At 29.3% G+C, this 20,153-nt stretch overlaps 2 protein-coding genes and 1 non-coding gene across 6 annotated transcripts; 1 reads left to right on the forward strand and 2 right to left on the reverse strand.

Moving 5' to 3' along the window:
- Positions 1-3,350: 3,350 nt before the first annotated feature.
- Positions 3,351-3,422, forward strand: TRNAC-GCA (transfer RNA cysteine (anticodon GCA)). The gene has a single exon. It is a non-coding gene; the product is annotated as a tRNA-Cys (tRNA).
- A 2,066-nt stretch (positions 3,423-5,488) lies between these two features.
- On the reverse strand, positions 5,489-10,986 carry LOC101515431 (uncharacterized). 4 transcript variants are annotated; one of them, XM_073366870.1, is made up of 19 exons: positions 10,785-10,984; positions 10,308-10,363; positions 10,078-10,187; positions 9,887-9,965; positions 9,726-9,802; positions 9,171-9,209; positions 8,781-8,877; positions 8,546-8,639; positions 8,369-8,423; positions 8,202-8,278; positions 8,029-8,107; positions 6,822-6,907; positions 6,649-6,730; positions 6,485-6,553; positions 6,333-6,403; positions 6,223-6,268; positions 5,840-5,986; positions 5,643-5,754; positions 5,489-5,530 (listed from the first exon to the last, which is right to left on the reverse strand). In XM_073366870.1, the coding sequence occupies exons 3-17, from the start codon at positions 10,102-10,104 to the stop codon at positions 5,945-5,947; spliced, it is 1,020 nt and encodes a 339-aa protein (XP_073222971.1). In that variant the 5' UTR covers positions 10,105-10,187; positions 10,308-10,363; positions 10,785-10,984; the 3' UTR covers positions 5,489-5,530; positions 5,643-5,754; positions 5,840-5,944. The 4 variants fall into 4 exon arrangements, with proteins under 4 accessions (XP_073222971.1, XP_012570363.1, XP_012570362.1 ...); XM_012714909.3 differs by having other exon boundaries at positions 5,489-5,754; positions 9,935-9,965; positions 10,785-10,986; XM_012714908.3 differs by having other exon boundaries at positions 5,489-5,754.
- Positions 10,987-16,899: 5,913 nt separating this feature from the next.
- LOC101491872 (dehydration-responsive element-binding protein 1B-like) lies at positions 16,900-17,946 on the reverse strand. Its single transcript, XM_004497562.4, has one exon. It carries the CDS (start codon positions 17,721-17,723, stop codon positions 17,142-17,144), a length of 582 nt encoding a protein of 193 aa, XP_004497619.2. The 5' UTR covers positions 17,724-17,946; the 3' UTR covers positions 16,900-17,141.
- Positions 17,947-20,153: the final 2,207 nt, after the last annotated feature.

Genomic DNA, 20,153 nt, shown 5'->3' on the forward strand with positions numbered 1-20,153 from the left:
TTAATACAAATCAATAATGTGCATATTAAATATGAATTAGTAAGAAGAAAGAAAATAATAATGTGCACGAGTGGGGTGAAATGGATAGAGTTGGGGTTGGGGGGTCATGATGCAACACAACACACTGTGCCCGTGAAGCAAGCTGATCAGGTGCTGCAACCTGACATACCCTACTCATGGACGTTACAAGATCGATGCTGACGTGGTACATAGATTGAATCATTGGCTGATCAAGTTTGAAGGTAAGACTGTGGGCCTAGTACTGAATTACTACTGGGTACTTGGGTAGTGGGTTTTATGAGCCCAAGCCCCAATGCTTTTGTCGGGAAGACAAAGAATTGGAATGTGGGTCCCTTCAAGCTGACCGTCAAATACGTCATTGTCTTTAATATGGTTATCTCATGGACGGACAGGATTGGATGGATGGATGGATCACATTTTGACATTTGATTTCTCAATGACATATTCACACACTCCATCCCACACTTCTTCTGTCCATTCATTGAAGCATCGGATCACACCATTTCGCGATTGCAAACTAGTACTGCTTTTTTATGTTAGTCAATAGTCAATTTTATTTCTCTCTTGTGTTTAGGGTTTCGAAAAATGGTGTATTCATTAGACTATTCCATCCACTTATAACCAATATATTTTAAATTTGTTTTACCTATACTAAAAAGTACAATAATTAAAACAAAAATTATTATATGAAAATATTAAATTTAATTATTGATAATTTTTTTGTTATTATAAATATAAATATAATAATATGTTAGAAGTCATATTAAAATATTAAAATTGTGAATGTTATCCATTTTAAAATAATTTTCTTATTAAAATAACACAACAGTTATTGAACTGTACAAGTAACTCAACAGTGCATAGTTCTAAACATTTTATTCTTTTTATAATATGATAAAATATGGATGAATTTTTTTGTAATAAATATATTTTTAATCTTTACAAAATTACAATTTTTTTAAGTTTAGTCTCTGAATTTTTTTTTATTTATTTCTAATATCTATTTTGATTTTATATGGACATTTTTTAGGAATAAAAATATAATTTAACTAAAATAACTTTTAAAAATAGAAACTAAAAGTGAAGAAAAAAATTATAGACTAAAAAGTCCAAGAAAAAATTATAGAGGATAAAATAAATATTTGAAATTTTATAGGAACTAAAATTTATTTTATTTTTTAAAATTATACGTTGTTTTTATTAAGGCTTCAACTTTTTAGATTAGAATAGAACTTATCAAATATTTAGGACGACTTTGATGACATTCATTTAGAGACGGATGAAATATAAATAAAGATATTTAATTTGTACTAGCTCAACTATTATTAGACTGAATATTATATCTTCAATTCGAATTCAAGACCTCGAAATTGCGTGTGAATTTAGTTACTATTTTCTTTCAAAACAAAAAAAAAATGTTTAATTTATATTATTTTAAATACACACTTTTTTAATTGTGCTAGTTTTACTATTTTATTTTCAATTACATCCAAATAATTTACGTGAATTCAATTTATATATCCACTTAAACTTTGCTACTTTTTTTATAAACAATCAAATGATATATTAAAATAATATAATTCTAAACACAATACACACAAAAAATAAGAATATATTGTATCATTTGGAAGCATTTATTAGCAGCATTTTTTTTTTTTTTTAAAGAAAACTCTTTATGGAACGCCCGCAACAGAGTTCGTCTATAATAAACTATAATAAGAAATAACAAAATTGAAAATGTCAATAATTAATTTATTAAATTATATATATTAAATATTTATATTCATAGATTAAATTATATGCCAACTAAATTTACTTAGTATATAGTTAGTGTACATAACAAAATAAATATAGACTAACTCAATGTGATACTAAATCTGGTGAAGTTTATTAAAGAAAACAAATTGAAGCATTATATATATATATATATATATATATATATATATATATATATATATATATATAACTCCTAGTAGTAGATTAATATTCGATCATACTAATACTTGTTAATTAGTGCATTTGTTAAGCAAAATAAAGGTAATTTTTAGTATTTGAAAAAATTAAGTTGGGACAATTTAATCATTAATTTTTTTACACTTTGTTTAATTTGATAAAGGATAGATAGAGGAAAGAAAAAAAAATATGAAAAAGAAGAGAACAAAATTTTTTTTTGATAAGATAGTTGTTTGATATAAAAGAAAATAAAAGAAATTAGGGTAGAAAAAAATGTGTTTGTATGAAATGACATTAATGTCCTTCAAAAATTATATAGGCATAATTGCTTATGCAGTTCTTTATCTTAATTTCAGGTAAACTTCAGTTATTTATCTTTTTTTTATTTTTATTTTTATTTTTATTTTAAATTTAATCTTTTATTTAATTTGAAGTAATAATTTAATCATTTATGTCTTAAAATGTCAACAATGTTATCATTTTTTTTTACAGAAATTCATCAAAATTTTCAAACAAAATCCATAAAATTAATTATCATCTTCAATGTAATGCAAATTTTATCAAATTCATAACTCAAATTTTTAAATAAACTCATATTTTCATTATTTATTTGATGAATTTGATGTTGTTGGAGATGGAAATATGAGTTTATTTGAATATTTGAGCTATGCATTTGATGAATATATGAATTTTCTTGAAATTGGTATTGAATTTTATGGGTTTTGTTTGAAAATTTTGATGAATTTTCTATGTTTTGGTAAATAAAGAATAACATTGTTGACATTTTAAGATATAAATGATCAAATTGTTACTTAAAATTAAATAAAAAACTAAATCGAGAAAAAAAAAACTGAAGTGTTACTTGAAATTAAGTTAAGGGACATCAGAAACAATTATGTCTATTGTATATGATAAAAAGAAGGGAAATTTTTAAAAATTCGATTCTTCGAAAGTATTTGTTCAAGCTCGGCCACTAAGAATAAATGATCAAAATTGTCAAATTTTAAAATAGGGAGATAAATTTTGTAAATTAGTAAAAATATGAAGACTAAAATTGTAATATTTAAGCCTTTTTAAAATTTTTCGAAATCAAGTTGAATTTAGTGGGAGTGAATAAAATTATTTTTTTTTTAAGAAAAAAAAGACTAAAATTAGTAGTTTATATAAAATATAGAGATATGAATATAAATGTAGAATTGTAGAATAAAATATTATTTTATAAATTGTACTGACGAAAACAAAATGGAAGCGTGAGAAAATGTGTGATCACTATATTAAAATGTCATGGAACAGTAAAAAAAAAATTGCGTTGTAATGCAGTGCACGCCATACAGTTATGTGTTAAATCATTATAAATCGAAATTAAAATATCAAATGGGTCCATAGCTCAGTGGTAGAGCATTTGACTGCAGATCAAGAGGTCACCGGTTCGAACCCGGTTGGGCCCTATCTTATTACATTTTTGGTTATACATCAAGGTTATTTGCATATATACCACAAAATCAATAAATTTTAGTTACTTTTTATAAATAAAAAAATAATGTTTTTTTACAACTCTATTAATTATTTATTATCTCATAGTTAAAATATTTTTGACAACATAATAGTTAATGTTTACTTCTAAAAAAAATATAATAGTTAATATTACATTGAAATTTGAAAATGATAAATCTAATAGAAATAAATATTTACTCCAAATTGAATATTTGAAAGTAACAAGAAATAGAGAGAGTATATATTTGACCACATGATAATTTTATTTGAATAAAAAATTCTTCATATAGGAAATAATAATCAACAAAGATACTGAAGGGGAGATATGTTTTTCCAAAAAATATCCCAAATTGCGTAATATATACAATTTGATCCAACGAAATTAGGTTTTATTAAATATGTCTTAAATACTCTCTTTGAAAGTCAAATACTCCTATTATATAAGGAAAACATATGTTACCATTTTTTTGTTCGAGAGAAAACATAAGTTATCATTTAGATTATTATTAAGTTGCTCCTATAAATAAGTCAAAAGAATTACTCCAATAAAAAATAATTAATTAAGTTGCTGAACTTAATAATTATAATAAGTCTATCTTGTCATTTCTTTTGGTTTATTTTTTTCCTTTTTAAAGGGTATGTATTTATTATCTCTTATATAGAATTTTTATTTAAAACTGTTTTTTGTGGGAGTGAGCGATCTCTAAGATCTATGGGATAAATTGGGACAAAGTCTATTTATATCGTGATAAAGATGGTTTAGATGTACATATTTTGCGTGAATTTAATTTATCATCTTTAGAAAAATGGTGTTAGAGATTAAATGTGGGTCAAGAAGATTTGTGGTTTTAAGTGTTGTTGCATAAATATGGAGTGGAGCATGACTGTATTTTGGGAGGGGGTAGAAGGGTGTTGACTTGAAGTATGGATGTGCTGTTGATTAAGGAGGGGGTTGGTTTAAAAATAGGAATTTGATTTGATGATAACTTAATGATAGAGGTGGGTAATGATGTGAATACTTCTTTTAGGCATGATCTTTGGAATGAGGTTGGTTTACTTCGTTCAAGATTTATTAGGCTTAAAGGATTATCTTTAGATGAAATTATTTCCTCTGAGTTGTGTAGGTTGGGTTGGGGTGTTGAATGTTGATGGTGGCTGGTGAAGGTGGAGGAGGGGATTTTTTGCTTGGGAAGAAGAGTTAGTGTTATAGTGTATCTTTTTGTTAGATTATATTTTTTTGCAGAAAAATATGATCGATAGATGATCTTGGAGAATCAAGAACAAAAAAGTTTATTCTTTTAAAGGCATGTATCATTAATTTTGACAAGAAGAGGCAGACGATTCTTTACCTTTCAATTATTTATTTTGGAATGAAGTGATTCTATTGAATGTGTCTCTTTTTGTTTGGAGATTGTTAAATAACAAGTGAAGAAAAAAAAAGGATATCGTTATAGATCAAGAGTTGTTCAAGAATGATTTCTTTTTTAACTCAAAAGGTAACTCGAAATGCAATCAACAAATCAAAGCACAACCAAGATCTTCTCACGTCTACCACAAGAATAAACTATCTGTAAGAAGTTAACTTTCTACTTTTAATAACAAGTTGAGGTTATTGCCTCTTTCACCTTTTTAGCAAAATGAAAGGCCAAGACCATAGACACACATCATGACAGAGCTACATTTGAACTTCACTTAGGACACGCGAAGGAAAAAAAAGAAACTGAAAAAACAAAGCTAAATAGCAGTCTTATTCCCCAAGGCTAATCTAAGTAGAGTTTAATTCTTTAAAAAGTTAGATTGAGACAATTTAATCTTTTCACTTGAATTGGATAACTTGACAAACTATTTTTATCATCTTAAACAAAAAATTACAATTATTAATATTAAGTAATCGAGTAAAATTATCAGTTAAACAGGTTAAGGTGAAAAGTAACTACACTTGTAAATTTGGATGATAAAGTACATTTCACCCAAGAAAGATGTGCAACTGCAGCATGTAAAAGTCAGATCACTGCCCACCTAGCATTCAAAAGTTTATTGCTTTCCTTTCTGTACATTTCATCTACAAAACATGAGTTATTCATTTATGGCACTCAACACACCAAACAGGATTCATATGCACATCATTCATCAAGTAGATAAAGTAACAGAAGCAAAAATTTGTACAGATTTACATGATTTTGGCTTTTAGTCTCCCCTAACTTCACAAAAGATTGGTAGTAAAAAATTCAACAGATGAATGGTTGCTATAACAAACTCTTTATTGCACTTCAGATTTCAAATAACCTGCAGAATGACAGTATATGTCTTATACCAAGTTTACAATTACAAATAAACTAAGCATATATAACCTCAAGAAAAAGAACCTTACCCAATAACGCAGTTGAAAAACTTCTGATGAAAGCTGATTCTTAAGTAGTTGGAGTGGCTGACTTTATTTGGTATTGCGATGTCTCTTTGGATGGCATAGGGAGAGTCATTGTTCTGGAATTTCAATATCTTTATTCCATATTTGGATCTAAAAATGCCAAATTGGGAAGAGTTACAACTCTGAAAGAAATAATTTTTATGTACTATTAATAAAAAAGTTTAATAGTTATGCACTGACAGTTTTACACTATCACCCAATGAAAACCCATCATTTTGCCATGTAGATCTATTAAATGGGTGAATAGAAAGTCCTGAACTGAAGCAGGACTGCATGCAAGAATATCTAGTTTATATATATATATATATATAAACAGTTTTGCTTACATTGTAATTACCACCAGTTGCAAGTTTTCCAGGCTCGCAGCAGGACCTGCCAAACAAATAAGAAACTCATATTAAAGAAAACTAAAACCAAACCACACTTTTTAATTTACCAGTCAACTTTGTAAGCATCTTCTTTCTCATTCGCCGGCATCAAAATAGTACGTTCATGAGGCTTGTTGACCTGTTTTCCGAAAGTTCAGTTAAATTACATCCGAAGTGCCAAACTTCCAAACATGTGTTGAGTGAAAGTAAGAAATGTAACCTGCCAAACGTATGTCGTTCCATGATCACAGCCGCTAGCTATGTTCAATGCATCAGGGCTAATTGCAGCCTGGAATAGCATACATAAAACAGAAGAAGAGAAAAAAGTCGAGTCATGAAAGAGACTCAATGCAAGAAATTTTGCGTTACAGGAGAAATTCTCACCTTTGAATATTTTCGTATTGTATGTCCTTCAAAATAACTTAAAGCCCTCTTTCCAAGTTCAAGTATATTATATAGATAAATTCTGCAAGAAGGAAGAAACAGTTTATTTAACAGTTTGAAGTATGTTCTCTAAACCATGATTTGACTCACAAAAACAAAATTTAGGAGAATACCGGTTATCCATGCTGGAAGCTGTGAGTAAAACTCCACGCTCATCTTGAGACAAGCTAGTTATACCATCAAAAGCATGTAATTTTTGCTGCAATGACAAAAAAGAATATAGTCTTGACACTAAAGATTGTATCATTTTCAGAGCTTCACAATATCTAATTAATGATTGGGAAACCGCACACCCAACAATCTTGAAGGAACAAACATGAACCCACAAAGATTTACTTAGTTTGAAACCTCTTGAATTTTTACCCATTTACATTTATTTATAAACTTGAATTGATTTCCCAACAAATAGAAATCAAATAGAAAATCAGAAATGCCCAAACACAAATAGCATAATACAAATGGTATTTTCTATCACGGTTATACTTTTAACCTCACGTGACATATAGTTTCGTAAGCCCTGCATATAATATCTTATTAAATCTTTGTAAATCATGGTTAAATTTATTGACGATCCTCAATTTGCAACCTCTTGAGTCCGACTGTATAGAAGAAAAAAACTGTTAGGAACTCAAGAATTGGATTTCAAAAGAATTAGAAAAACACTAATATTTAGAAAATGATAAGAAATAATAAGAGAGAATCTCTCCAAGAATAGGATACACTAGAGCGGATATGCTTCTCAAGGGTGAATGCACCCTTCAACTGAAATACCAATTAAGAAAATTCTAATTTGGCAAAAGATCCCCTCAAATGGGAAGATAACCATTATTCATAGGTTCTCTGTACAATGGGATAAAAGAGTAAAGGGCCAATCAACCACTATCCTAAGAAATAGGAAACCAGAGCATCTCCAACAGTGAACTCAATATGAGTTCATTAAATGGGGTCCACCACGCCACATCATCTTGAAATAACTTATTCATTTTTTACTCCAACATGAACTCAGGAGTTCATTAGATAGGGTCCACCACTAACCGTGATATATTTATTATTATACATAAATTAATTAAAAAAAAAAGGTAACCGCGATGAAGTACCGTTCCTTCCTGACAGTACCGTGATGACACTTTGGCACAACTCCAAGGTGAACTCACAGAAAACTAAATTTTAAGTTATTACAACCTGGCGGACGAACGCATTTACGTACCGTTTGAGATGCTCTAACAAACCTATAAAAACTCTTACCTCCTAACTAACTAATTCTCCTATATCTAAGTCCTAACAAAAACACTACCATTTCACAGGCCAGTTTCAACCAACCTTTTCTGTTGACTTAGGAAGAGGGCCTTTATATGTGACGCCTTGTTTCAGAAATCTGGCATCCCAAAACTTTACTGTACTGAAATAAACCAATTGGATTTTTTAATCAATCAAATCAGCTAAAAACTTCAGAAAATACAATTTTGTTTTGATGGGTAATACATCAAACAAACCTATGTTTTGACCCAGCAGTGGCTATGGTGAATTGATCCTTGAGCCAAAGAACGGATGTAAGGCCCATGGCATCAACCTGACAGATTAGAATTGTTGACAGAACAGGTTAGTTTGCAAAATGAGAAGGAATGGCAGACCACCAACAACTAACCCTGCCCATCCTTACCCTTCCTCCATCTGATCTATGATAAAGATTTGCTCTTTCGACAACAGCAGTTGAACTAGAAAATCAAACAGATTATCTGTGAACTTTGAATAAGACATTATGTTCATTTGAAACTGATAATAAACAGATAAAGTAAATACTCATTACATGAATTTGACAAATAAATCATTGACTTACAATATTGTATCTTCATTGGGGATACTAACCGTTGACTTGCATCTCAAGTCCCAAAGACGAAAGGATCTATCATTTGAACCAGAGACGAATATATCTGAAAATTTGGAGATAAAAGGAATGTTGATTGCTAATATATCACTTTGCTAAAATGAACACACATTTTAGGGAATGAAAACATAAAATATTTTCACAAAATAAACAGCCCCTTAGAGATGCATGTACAATGCAATATTACCATCATTAGTTGGATGAGAACAAATAGATTCAATCCAATCCCTGTGCCCCCATAACGTTGCAAGACATTTCTTTTCTTCAACATCCCATACTTTAATCTGTAGATGATCACCACAAGAACATTCAAGATAAAATCAGCCTAAAGGAAACTACTCCAATGCTGCTATATATCTAGTAGTTACAAAGATGACGGCGTTCTAATTCAATGGCATGAAATTGGTATCTATTGACTTGAATTTCGGTTAAATCTGATCAACAGTGCTTTTGATTCAAATCAAGCAAGTAGCATATGAGAATCAGGAACAAAATTAAGCAAGAACAACAATGTGGAATGGTCAATCAAATTAATCCAAGCAAGCAATATTAAATCAATAACAACACTATGACTTACAGTTTCATCACCAGCAGCAGTGAGAATTTGGGTATCTTCCTGCAAATAATTGTAAATCAATTTAATACATTACTTAAATGAGAAGGGACTTCTCCAAACACATCTTTTATTAGCTAACAATTGTTTTTTTTTTTTAACATGCAAAAATCATAAGTTAATCAGTTTTAAAACATGCAAAAGTACCAGATTCTAAAACTTAAGCAAAAGTACTAGATTCTAAAACATGCAAAAATCATAGATTTTATTTAGTGCAAACACCAAAGTAACTTCAATGTTGGGTGATCCTCGATGATACGAAGCAAGAAGAAATCAGTTTTTGGCTAGAAAGGAAAACATTTACTCCCTCTTACTCAAACTATAAGCAAAAGTACCCACTTTCACACTTATTAAGGACACTAATTAAGTGAATTTAATTCTTCTTGATTTCATGTGAAAACAAAATACAATTATGTTGGAAATAAACAATTCAAGTTAATAAAAATCAATCAAAGAAGTTACCAAAGAAAATACATATTCTAAAAAGTGTGAAACCTAAATTACCAAATTAAGGCCTACCTTAATCCAACCAACATCCAAAATAACCTGACCAAAAATCCCGGTTTCTTCATGGGCACGCCATTCGCTAATCTTCTCTGAGATTGAAAACGTTCATGTAATAATAAGTAAATAAGGAACCATGAAATTATGAAAAATGGAACTAAAATAAAAAAACAAACTTGTGTTGCGTCGAGTGTCAAACAAGGTGACGAAGCCTCCGTCATCACCTGAAGCAAGGTCGTAGCAACGTTTTGAAGTCTACACCATAAAATCAAAAATAAAATTACCAAAATAACAAGAAAAAAATATCAAGAATCAAGAATCAAAACTAAAAAAATCAGAGAAACAAAGAAGTGTGCGTGTGTAGTACCTTACAGAAGGAGAGACCAGAGTTCATATAAGTGGAGTCATAACGGGGTAGATTTGTAAATCCAATTTCTTTGAAGACAGAGTATTTATCAATGTTAGGTCGTTTAAGAACTGTAAGGACAACACAAACCACATAGAGAGAAATGAAATTGTTAAAGAAAACAAAACTGTGCAGTGAGTGGTGATTCTTAGACAGAGAGAGAGAGAGAGAGAGAGAGAGAGTAAGAGAACCTTGAAGAGAATTGCGCTCCCTTGAAGCAGTGTAGTTGAAGAGCACTTTGGATTTTCTAGCTTCCATTGAACAAGAACAAGAAAGAAGTTAATAACAGTTTAATTATTAGGAAAATATATAATAGAGGGAACTTCAAAATTAACTATATAATAAGTATCCAAAGATGCATTCTATGATAAATGAGGAATAACAAACTTAACTAACTTTTAAGAACCATGAGTTTGAGATGTAATTAACTACTAGTTTAACTCATACTAACTGAACTTAAGATCAAACAAACCCAAAATTGATATAAGGGAATGAAAAAGAGGTTGCGACATTTCTTTGGTAAGAGGAATGCACACATTACATTCACACCCAACATCATATCTATAAATCCCTAAACCATAGATAATTTCAGAAAAATATCACTACATGCATAAAACTCACAAACTGAGTACATCTAATAGAGGGTTTTAAAGAGAAATGTATGTTACCTTGAAGAAATAAACGATGAGAAGTGATCTTAGATTTTAACCATTGAAGATGAAACTTCAACAGTTCAACGTTATCTTTCTCATTAACTTATTTTCTTTTATTTCCCATTTTCCTCTTTGTCTTCAATTTTTCCACGTCTCGCATTCTAGTTCCAGTTCTAAAGGTATCATCACAATGGGTTGCTTTCTCTCTTTCTCTTTTTCCTCTTGCTCTTATTTATAACCAAAAATATTCATATTTTTTTGTAAGCAAAAGTTAACAAATTAAACTCAACTAGTGTGTGACAAAAATAAAAAATACGTTAGACATGTTTTATCGATAAATTATAGATAATTATTTTATATAGTATCTCAAAATAATATCTTTTAAAAAGTATTATTGATTTATTTATTTGTTATCGAAAAACGAAAATATAAATTTTTATTTTAAAATAATTATTAATAATATGTCAATTTATATTGATTAATAAAATTTAGTTTGATTATAGTTTTGATCATTTTATTTTAATCAATTCATGAAATTTATCATCTTATTTTAAAAGTCGACAGTTTTTTTTCCCTCTTTAGATTTTTGAACTAAAAAATAACGATAATAATGAACATACGATGTCACGATATAAGATCGTTTAAATCTAAATGTGTTAATTATTCATTTGTCATTAATTAAATTATAAAAATAAAAAAAGTTCAAAGTTAAAATTTAAAATTTGATAAAGTTTTATTACGATTTCACGAGTGTTATTCATTCTATATCATTGCATCATATGTCATATTATTTAAATTTTATCACATCATTCTTTTTTGTTAAAAAATCAAAATAAAAAACTAAAACTATTTTAAAATAGAAAATGAATGTGTGATTCATTTGCCATATTTGTGGTGTCTAAATTGAAGACATATATTGTAGATCACAAAGCCCACTACTAAATATAATCTTTATTGGGCCTTAAATGCAAATACATGATTCATGAAATCTTATCGGGTCATTGAGCATCCATCTTCAGCAGCCAAAAAACAGCGTTAGTAAAACCTGCTTGTTTGGAAACAGTAATCTCAATGTACACTGTTGTATATAATCTGAACAATTGACGATCTATATCTGATGGATTTTTTTCGTCATAATATATGGTAGAATGATTAAACCTTCGATAAATAACATGAAGAATTGATAACTTATCTTGTTACGCATTGAACACAAAAGTTATGGTACATAGTGAAGATAAGACTCTCCATTTTTCATCATGGGGGCCAACCTTGTGAAGATTATAGTTTGAACCTGTAATGTGATTTAGTTAATATTTTGGGGTTAGTTAAGCAAAATTAGTATTAAACTAATGACAATAAACTAATAGCATATATTTGTGACATAAAAAATTACAACTATATAAAATAATACGTAAGTTAATCTATTGCAATGGTAGTTAATGGATTATTAACATTTATATATTGTGCAGATAATCATATTTATATGCGTCTCAGAGGTTAAGTTTCGAAACCATCTAAATATATTTATGTATTATAAACTTTTAATATAGTAAAAGAAAATAATGCAAAATTAAAATTGAGGTCCTATATAGGTATGCCTTTTTGGTTTCTTATGTTTGTATTCTTTTTTTATAAAATTGTTTATTCAATATAAAATATTAAATATAAAGTTGTTATAGAACAAATTTATCTTTTTTATGTTATGCCCCTTTACTGACTTAGATAAAACATTCACTCATTTAATTTATTGATAGTGACAACTTAATCGTGTTACATAATACAAACTGATATTTTTGAATTAATTACATTTAATATTGTGCGGAACATGCCAAACCATCTGATAATTTGACATTACACTTTACAATTAAAGTTTGTTACATTGACTATTTTACATTTGTTGTTATATACTAAATGTAATAAAACGTGGTATGATCATCAACGCTTTATCAACTTGTAATTAGAAAGTGATTTGAACAAAGCATGATAGGATGAAGAGAAAATAGTGAGGGAGGACGAGGGTAATTTGTTAATAAGTTACATTGATGTGTGAAACTGTCTTCCGAGAAAGAGAGTGAAATTGAGGCATGAGCAAGTAAAGTTAGACCCATTTAAATTATTTGTTTATGTGTTGTGTTCTCTCCATTTTATTGGGAGGTATGGGAGATTAGTTTTGACTAATAACTCATGCCAGTTTTATCTTATATAGCTAACTTATTGTGTTGACTAATAACTCATTACATTCACTTATCATTAATTGGTTCAGTTTTGAGATACTCTAATAAACTGAATACATCAAATCAACATTGTTATAATTCCTACAACTAATTTTTCAAACTTACTAATTCAATCAGATAATAGCATTGAAACAAACCTTCAGCTAGTGTATGCTAACGACCAATTGAATGTTAATTTGAATTATGTATACTTAACAATCACTCATAATTTCAATGAAGTGTGATCACATTCTCCTTCATTTAAGAAGCCGTAGTTATAGAGTGAATATAGTGTTGTATTCCATTAATACCTGTAACAATCCACCTGATATTATATATATATATATATATATATATTAAGTCTAAAATTTTATTAGTGAAATTATTAAATTAAAAATAAAATAAATAATTTAAAACTTGATTAATTAAGAAAGCAGATACTATTTAAATAAATGAAGGATAAAGAAGAGAATTTCTACTAAATTTTCCTAAATACGTGCAAAAGAGAGTTCTCTATTTTTTTTCAAAATACTCGCTTTCTTCGGGTAAACAAATTCAAATAAAACCCCAATACGACCTACCGTCCTTCTTACCTTTCCAAATCCTTCAACGTTCATTTTTAAACTTTGCATGCATGTTCAAATCAAATTTGCCCCGACACTCTTAGAAATCAGACTCGATCAACGAAGTAGGGAGCTTCGATAAAAATAAGTAGCTTCAACATTTGATTATATAATTCTAAGAATAATGGGATGAGAAAATTCTACTAAATATTTATGACCAACTCCATCATTCTCTAACTATAAATCTAAAATATACGTCATCAACATCAATGCTTTCTTCATTTTCCAGCAACATCAATTTTTCAAGATCATCAACAACAATAACAACTTCCAACTTTAATCTTATTGTGACGAAAAATAAAACAAATTAGAATAATTCTTAGTTCATACAAAAAAATATAAAATAATAGTTTACAATATGACACTCACCTAATAACAAATTATATAATTATCATTTTGAACATCATTCACTCCAATTAACAGTTATAACATAGAAAGCACAAGTTTTATCCTACTATTGCACCATATAAAAAGCAACACAAGTTTTCACCTTAACTAGTAGTTATAACATATAAATCAACACATAAATAATAATGAAATTACAATCGACAAGATAATACCTCCAAGACAAACTATAATCGAGAAATGTTTTAGACATTTATAATCAAGAGAAATAAGTAGCGTGTTTCAAGTGTGTCGATTGTGGGTTTCTAGCATATCAAACAAATTCAACAACAATAATCCATTTCAATTAGGATGCCTTAACCTGAAAGAATGACTCCAACAAATATAATCCCGTTTATTCGTGTTTTTTTCACAAATTAAAGCAAACAACGTGAATAGATGGGATTCAATTACAAAATGTTTTAAATTTAAACATTTAAAAAGAAAATATAAAGCATCACAAGTTTTCACCTTAACTAATCGTTTATAACAGAAATTAACATATAAATAACAAAGAAACTAGAGTCAACAAGATAGATAATATTTCCGAGACAAAGTATAGACAAGAAATATTTTAGTCATCGTGTGGATTTCTACCAACATCAATGAAGTTGGGGTGATAATTTTTTACTTTCCTAATTTTTCTACTATACATCCTGTCTCATAACCCCTTATCAATCTTATAACATAAATTTGGTATATAACATGTATATAACAATCATACAAAATAAGTTTTGTTTATCCTATTATTGCAGCATATAAAAAAACAAAAAAATAAACATTAAAGTATAACCGACAAAGATTTTAGACACTTACAATCGGGAGAAATAAGTATCGTGTTTCAACTGTAGCGGTCGTAGGTTTCTAGCATGAGGGTTGTTGAAGCGAATAAAGGATTCACGTTTTAGCGAGAAATGATTATGGGTTTTCGCAAGAGAGGGTTTATGTGTAAGAACATATTTTGGGCATGGATTTAGTTGTTTTGCAGAGACAATGATTTTGCGAGAGATCGCGATTCAAGCGAAACAAAATAAGAGTTAGGTTACTGGGGGGGTGTTGTCATCGAGAGTCTTGGTTTACAGTGCTTTTTGGTTTATAATACAATGCTTACAATATAGCGCTTTTTGTCCAAAGCGTTTTAAAAAGAGTTAGTTAAATATGCACCATAAAAGTTTTACAACGCTTTTAGAAAAAGTGTTATCTAATACTCCATGTTTAAAAAAATATAATATACAACAACACTTTTACTCAACAAGCGTTGTTAAATGTCTATTGTTAAATCCAAATTTTGGTTTAGTGATTGTTCTCCTACTGATTTACTTTTCACATTTTATTATTTTACTGTAAACTGAGTTTCGGTGGCTTCGTGAAAGTTGTAGTTATTGATGTGCTTTCATTTGCAATTGATTTGACTCAATTTGAACGTCTACAACTCCAAATATGAATAAATATATTGCGCATGAGTCATATTGATTTTTTTACCAAAATTCAGCGTTGCGTTAAACCAATGAAGCAATATAAGACTACACAAAATAGATAGTTAATCAAAAAAATGAAAGCATAAACACCTTATTTAATCGAAAAATGATTTATTTAAAATAACTCTAAATTGAAAATTGAATTGAAAGAAATAAGCTACGCAATTGACTCAAAATGACTCTAAAATTAATGGCTCATGAAGGTTCATCAAATTGCATATATAGTATGGGAAAATGAAGATTAAGCTTCTTCCCACAGCTCTATCGATAATGAGGTGTCCAACTTATGAAAAATTTGTTCTCATGGCTCAGAAAAACTAGAACAGTGAGGTAAGTAATTCCGACTCAAACTTTTATGTTGATGAACGATCTTATGAAAAATTGTATAACACTTTTGGAAGTTAAAATTTTAAAACTTGAAAGTGATTTAGTAAAAACCATTAATGCTCGTGAAGATTCCAAAATACCTATACTTGAGACCAAAGAGTGTAATAGTTGAATAATTTGCCATATGTAAAAATTGTGATGATTTGGAAAAGCAAAATTATGATTTAAAGTTCGAATTGACATAAGTTACAAATAGAGACATAAAACTTGTTAAGTTAAACGAGTTATTTGAATGATCAAACAAATTTTAAAAAGTCTTTTAAAGGATCACCAAGAAGGAAATTCGGAAAACCTTTTAAAAAATTTAACAAAGAAATTAATGACAAGTTTCATGCACCACATGTTATTTGTCATTATTGTTCCAAAAAGAGTCACACAAGAGTCAAATGCCAGATAAGAAAATACATCGTTTCTAAAGGTACTATGGTTTAGATGTCCACTGTTGCTACTATAATCCAAAAGAACCCAATGAAAATTCAGAACCTATAAGCTCTATTTAAAATTTGTTTTGTAGATATATCTGTGAGCATCCACAAATAAATAGTTTAGTAATAAAGGATGCTCATGATTAATTAATGTCTTGAGCTACTTGCATATATGATTTCTATTCATGTTTTAAGGAGAAATTGTGTTTCTGTAAATCACATGTGATTGATTTGAAATATATAGTTATTCATTTGATACATGTTGAAAAAAATTATTTAGTACTGGTTTTAATTTGTATAACTAACTTTTTGTTAATTAGATTTATGCTCTCTTAGTCAAGTGTATGTCGAATGGATTATTCTGAGAGAATTTTTGTTTTGGTTGCAATCTTAATTCTCTTTGCCCTCTTGATTTGGCATGATGTTTTATGTTTCCCTAAGATGAGCCTTTTGTCGTCTATAGTTCATAATTAAATGTTGCATCTATACTATATATATATATATTCCTCCTATATGTTGTATGCATGATAGTTCATTTTTTTGCATAGTTGTAGGGATAGAGCCACAAAATTAATATCTAGTTCTTGGATAATGAAATTAGAGAAAGTAACTACAAGTGAAGCAACACAGATAATAAGATATTCTTTAGAGGTTGAAGAGAAGAAGTGATATGACTCACTTAAATGTTTAAATCTAAGTCCTACATTTTTAACTATAAAATTCTCTTTCACTCTCACATATATAAAATACCACTTTCTCACTAAATATTAATTTTGCATCATATTATTGCATCTTCCACTTTAATTAATTTGTAGAAGGTGTGTATAGTGTTTACAAATTGGATAACTACTTGCTAAAAGGATCAACTTTCCCATAGAGTCAAATCCATGGTAGATTCTCCGTCAACCCAATTGAACCCTCTCTGCAACGCCGGTGGTGTAATAATCAACCCTTCCGCCATGCTGTTTATTAAACCTGGCATATTGAAAATCTCATCCTCGTCCCAGAAGAAGCTTCTAGAATCTTCCAAAGACTTCACCAAGCAAACATTTAGCTGACAATCTACAGACTCAGAGTCGTTCCTTACAATTTCAGTCAGGAATGGTTCTGAGTCCTGACAAGTAAAAAAGTGATTCTTAGCTGCTTTCATCGCGGCAAACTGAATAGACCTAATAGAAGAAGTTCGCGAATTAAGACGTGGCAAAGAGGTAGCTGCATGAGGGAAATTTAAGGAAGCGGATTCACCTTTGAAAGCCAAAGCGGCAACATCATAAGCTATAGCTGCCATGTCGGGGTGAGAAAATGTTCCAAGCCAAATACGAGTTTTGTTGTTAGGTTGTCGTAACTCACACACCCATTTTCCATTCCTTTGTCTCACACCTTTGTAAATTGGGTGTCTTGTCTCATGGAACTTCTTCCTTCCACCCCTTCTTTTCTCCATCATTTTGTGTGTGTAATTAATAAAAATAATGTGCTTATAATCTATCTATCAACTTATCTTATATATATTGATCACCTTATTATATAAAACAACGTGACCCTTAAAATTTTCACTAAGGTGTGTGGGTGTGACGCATGCAAGTGTGTATGTAAAAATACATACGCGACCAATAAGAGGGTGAAAATTGGACTAATTAAATAATAAAATAGAAACTATAAGGTGTGTGACTCATGACTCACTTTTGTTTGATAACATTGATATATATACATAATATCGAATATCGAGGAGTATATATGAGAACAGGAACATGCTTGTGTGAAATGTTTAATTTGGGGTTTGGCAAAGAAAGTGACAAGAGGTACAGTGACTTATTATTGTAGCACAAGGATGGTGTGAGAAGCGTGCTTAAAGTGTTAATCGGGACCATAATATATAATATACTAATTAAATAATATTTCATGCTGCACGTGGACGTGGACGGGCCTAAACTAGTATTAGAAAATTAAGTCACGTGTTGGAAATATAAGAGTGAAAACAAGCTAATGGAGTTTAACTTTTTCATATTATAATAAAATTATTTTTATATTCGTCTCTTTTTAATGATATTAACATATTTTTTCATTTTAGATTTTTTTTAACTAATAAATTTTAATACCCTCTCTTAAAAAATTAAATTAAATTTTGATAATAATTATTTTATTATATTAATTATAATAAATATAATTTTTTATTATTTAAATCCCATTGAAAACATGGGAGAGCATGGGTTCTGTTAAAGGTACTTAAAAAGTATTAAGATTATTTTGAATTTGTTAGGTTAGTTACATTAAAAAAAGTATTAAGATTATTTTGAATTTGTTAGGTTAGTTACATTAAAAACACTATACAGATGTATCATACTTTAATTGTATATTAATCATTTATATAATCATTCCAAGTTTTATTTTTTTTCTTTAATTATTTCTCTCTTTCTTTTATTCAACCACGATTCTCAATATGGTATCATAACAATAATAATTATTCTGCTACAATCTTTTTTCAAATTTTCTTTATCCTTTTTTTTTTCTCTCAATTTGAATCTAAATTTATGATTCTTCATTCTTTTCCAACTTGGTTGTATAATATTTGAAGATTCAAGATTGAAAATATTTTGTGATTTATGATGCAATTCTTTGAAAGTTTCATTGTTTCATTATTCCGACCTACATCTAAAGATGGGAAAATGACTCGCACTCCAAACCGAGAAAACGACATGCATCTTAAGTCGAGAAAATGACTCGCACCCCCAAAGCCGAGAAAATGACTCGCATCTTAAGCCAAGAAAAAGACTTGCACCCATGAACCCGAGAAAACGTCCGACATCTTAAGCCGGAAACAGACTCGCACCCCCTGAAGCTGAGAAAACAACCCGCATCTTAAACCGGGAAAACGACTTATACACCAAGCCGAGAAAATGACTCGCACCACCAAAGTCGAGAAAATGACATGCATCTTAAGCCAAGAAAATGACTGGCACCCCGGAAGCCGATAAAACGACCCACATCTTAAGTCGGGAAAACGAATCGCAACCCTAAAGCAGAGAAAACGACTCACACCACAAACTGAGAAAATGACTCGCACCCCTAAAGTCGAGAACTGCTGCATTGACCCAAGTTCTTCAGTGGGTCGTCCCCTTGTTTCACTGATTGAGTCTTATCTCTAAGGATGCACGGGTAGATTCAGATGTGCAAGGCTAGAAAACATGTTTAGGGAACCTCAGGAAACTTTTGTTTATGGAGGATTTGGAGAAGAAATTAAGAAGAATGGAAGGTTTGGAGATGGAAGTGAACAGTAACGAAAGGCTTTTTCTTGAGATTCAATAATGATATCACTAACGTGTGGAACATATAGGATAAATAATAATTAAAATATTTATGATTTTGATTGATAAATTATATATGAAACAAAAGTAATGACAAAACATAAGGTTAATAATTAATATTTTCTTTATTGTTGAAAAAAAAATCATAAAGCTGACTCCAAATTTAGCCTTGATGTTTTATAATTTTCAACATAAACCAATTCTAAATTATTCAAATTTTCATCACATTACTCTAAATGCTTAAAAAGTATCACTAATAATGTCAAACTTCTATAACTACACAGGGAAATTAGATTGATGTTACTAAAGAGAAACACTAAGAATTGTACATCCATCTCCAATGCTCAACTTCCAAAATCATGCATTAATTGTCAAAAAAAAAAAAAATCCAAAACCATGGACATATTTCATTGCCTAGAGATTATTATCTTTATTGTCCTTGTTGCACACAATTAGAAACTGAAGTAGCATTTCAGATTCATGACAAAATAAATGAAAATGAATTAATATATATATATATATATATATATATATATATATATATATATATATATTTATATTTTTATCTCAGC

This window comes from Cicer arietinum, chromosome 4 (assembly GCF_000331145.2).
Source record: "Cicer arietinum cultivar CDC Frontier isolate Library 1 chromosome 4, Cicar.CDCFrontier_v2.0, whole genome shotgun sequence".
Classification (NCBI taxonomy): Eukaryota; Viridiplantae; Streptophyta; class Magnoliopsida; order Fabales; family Fabaceae; genus Cicer; species Cicer arietinum.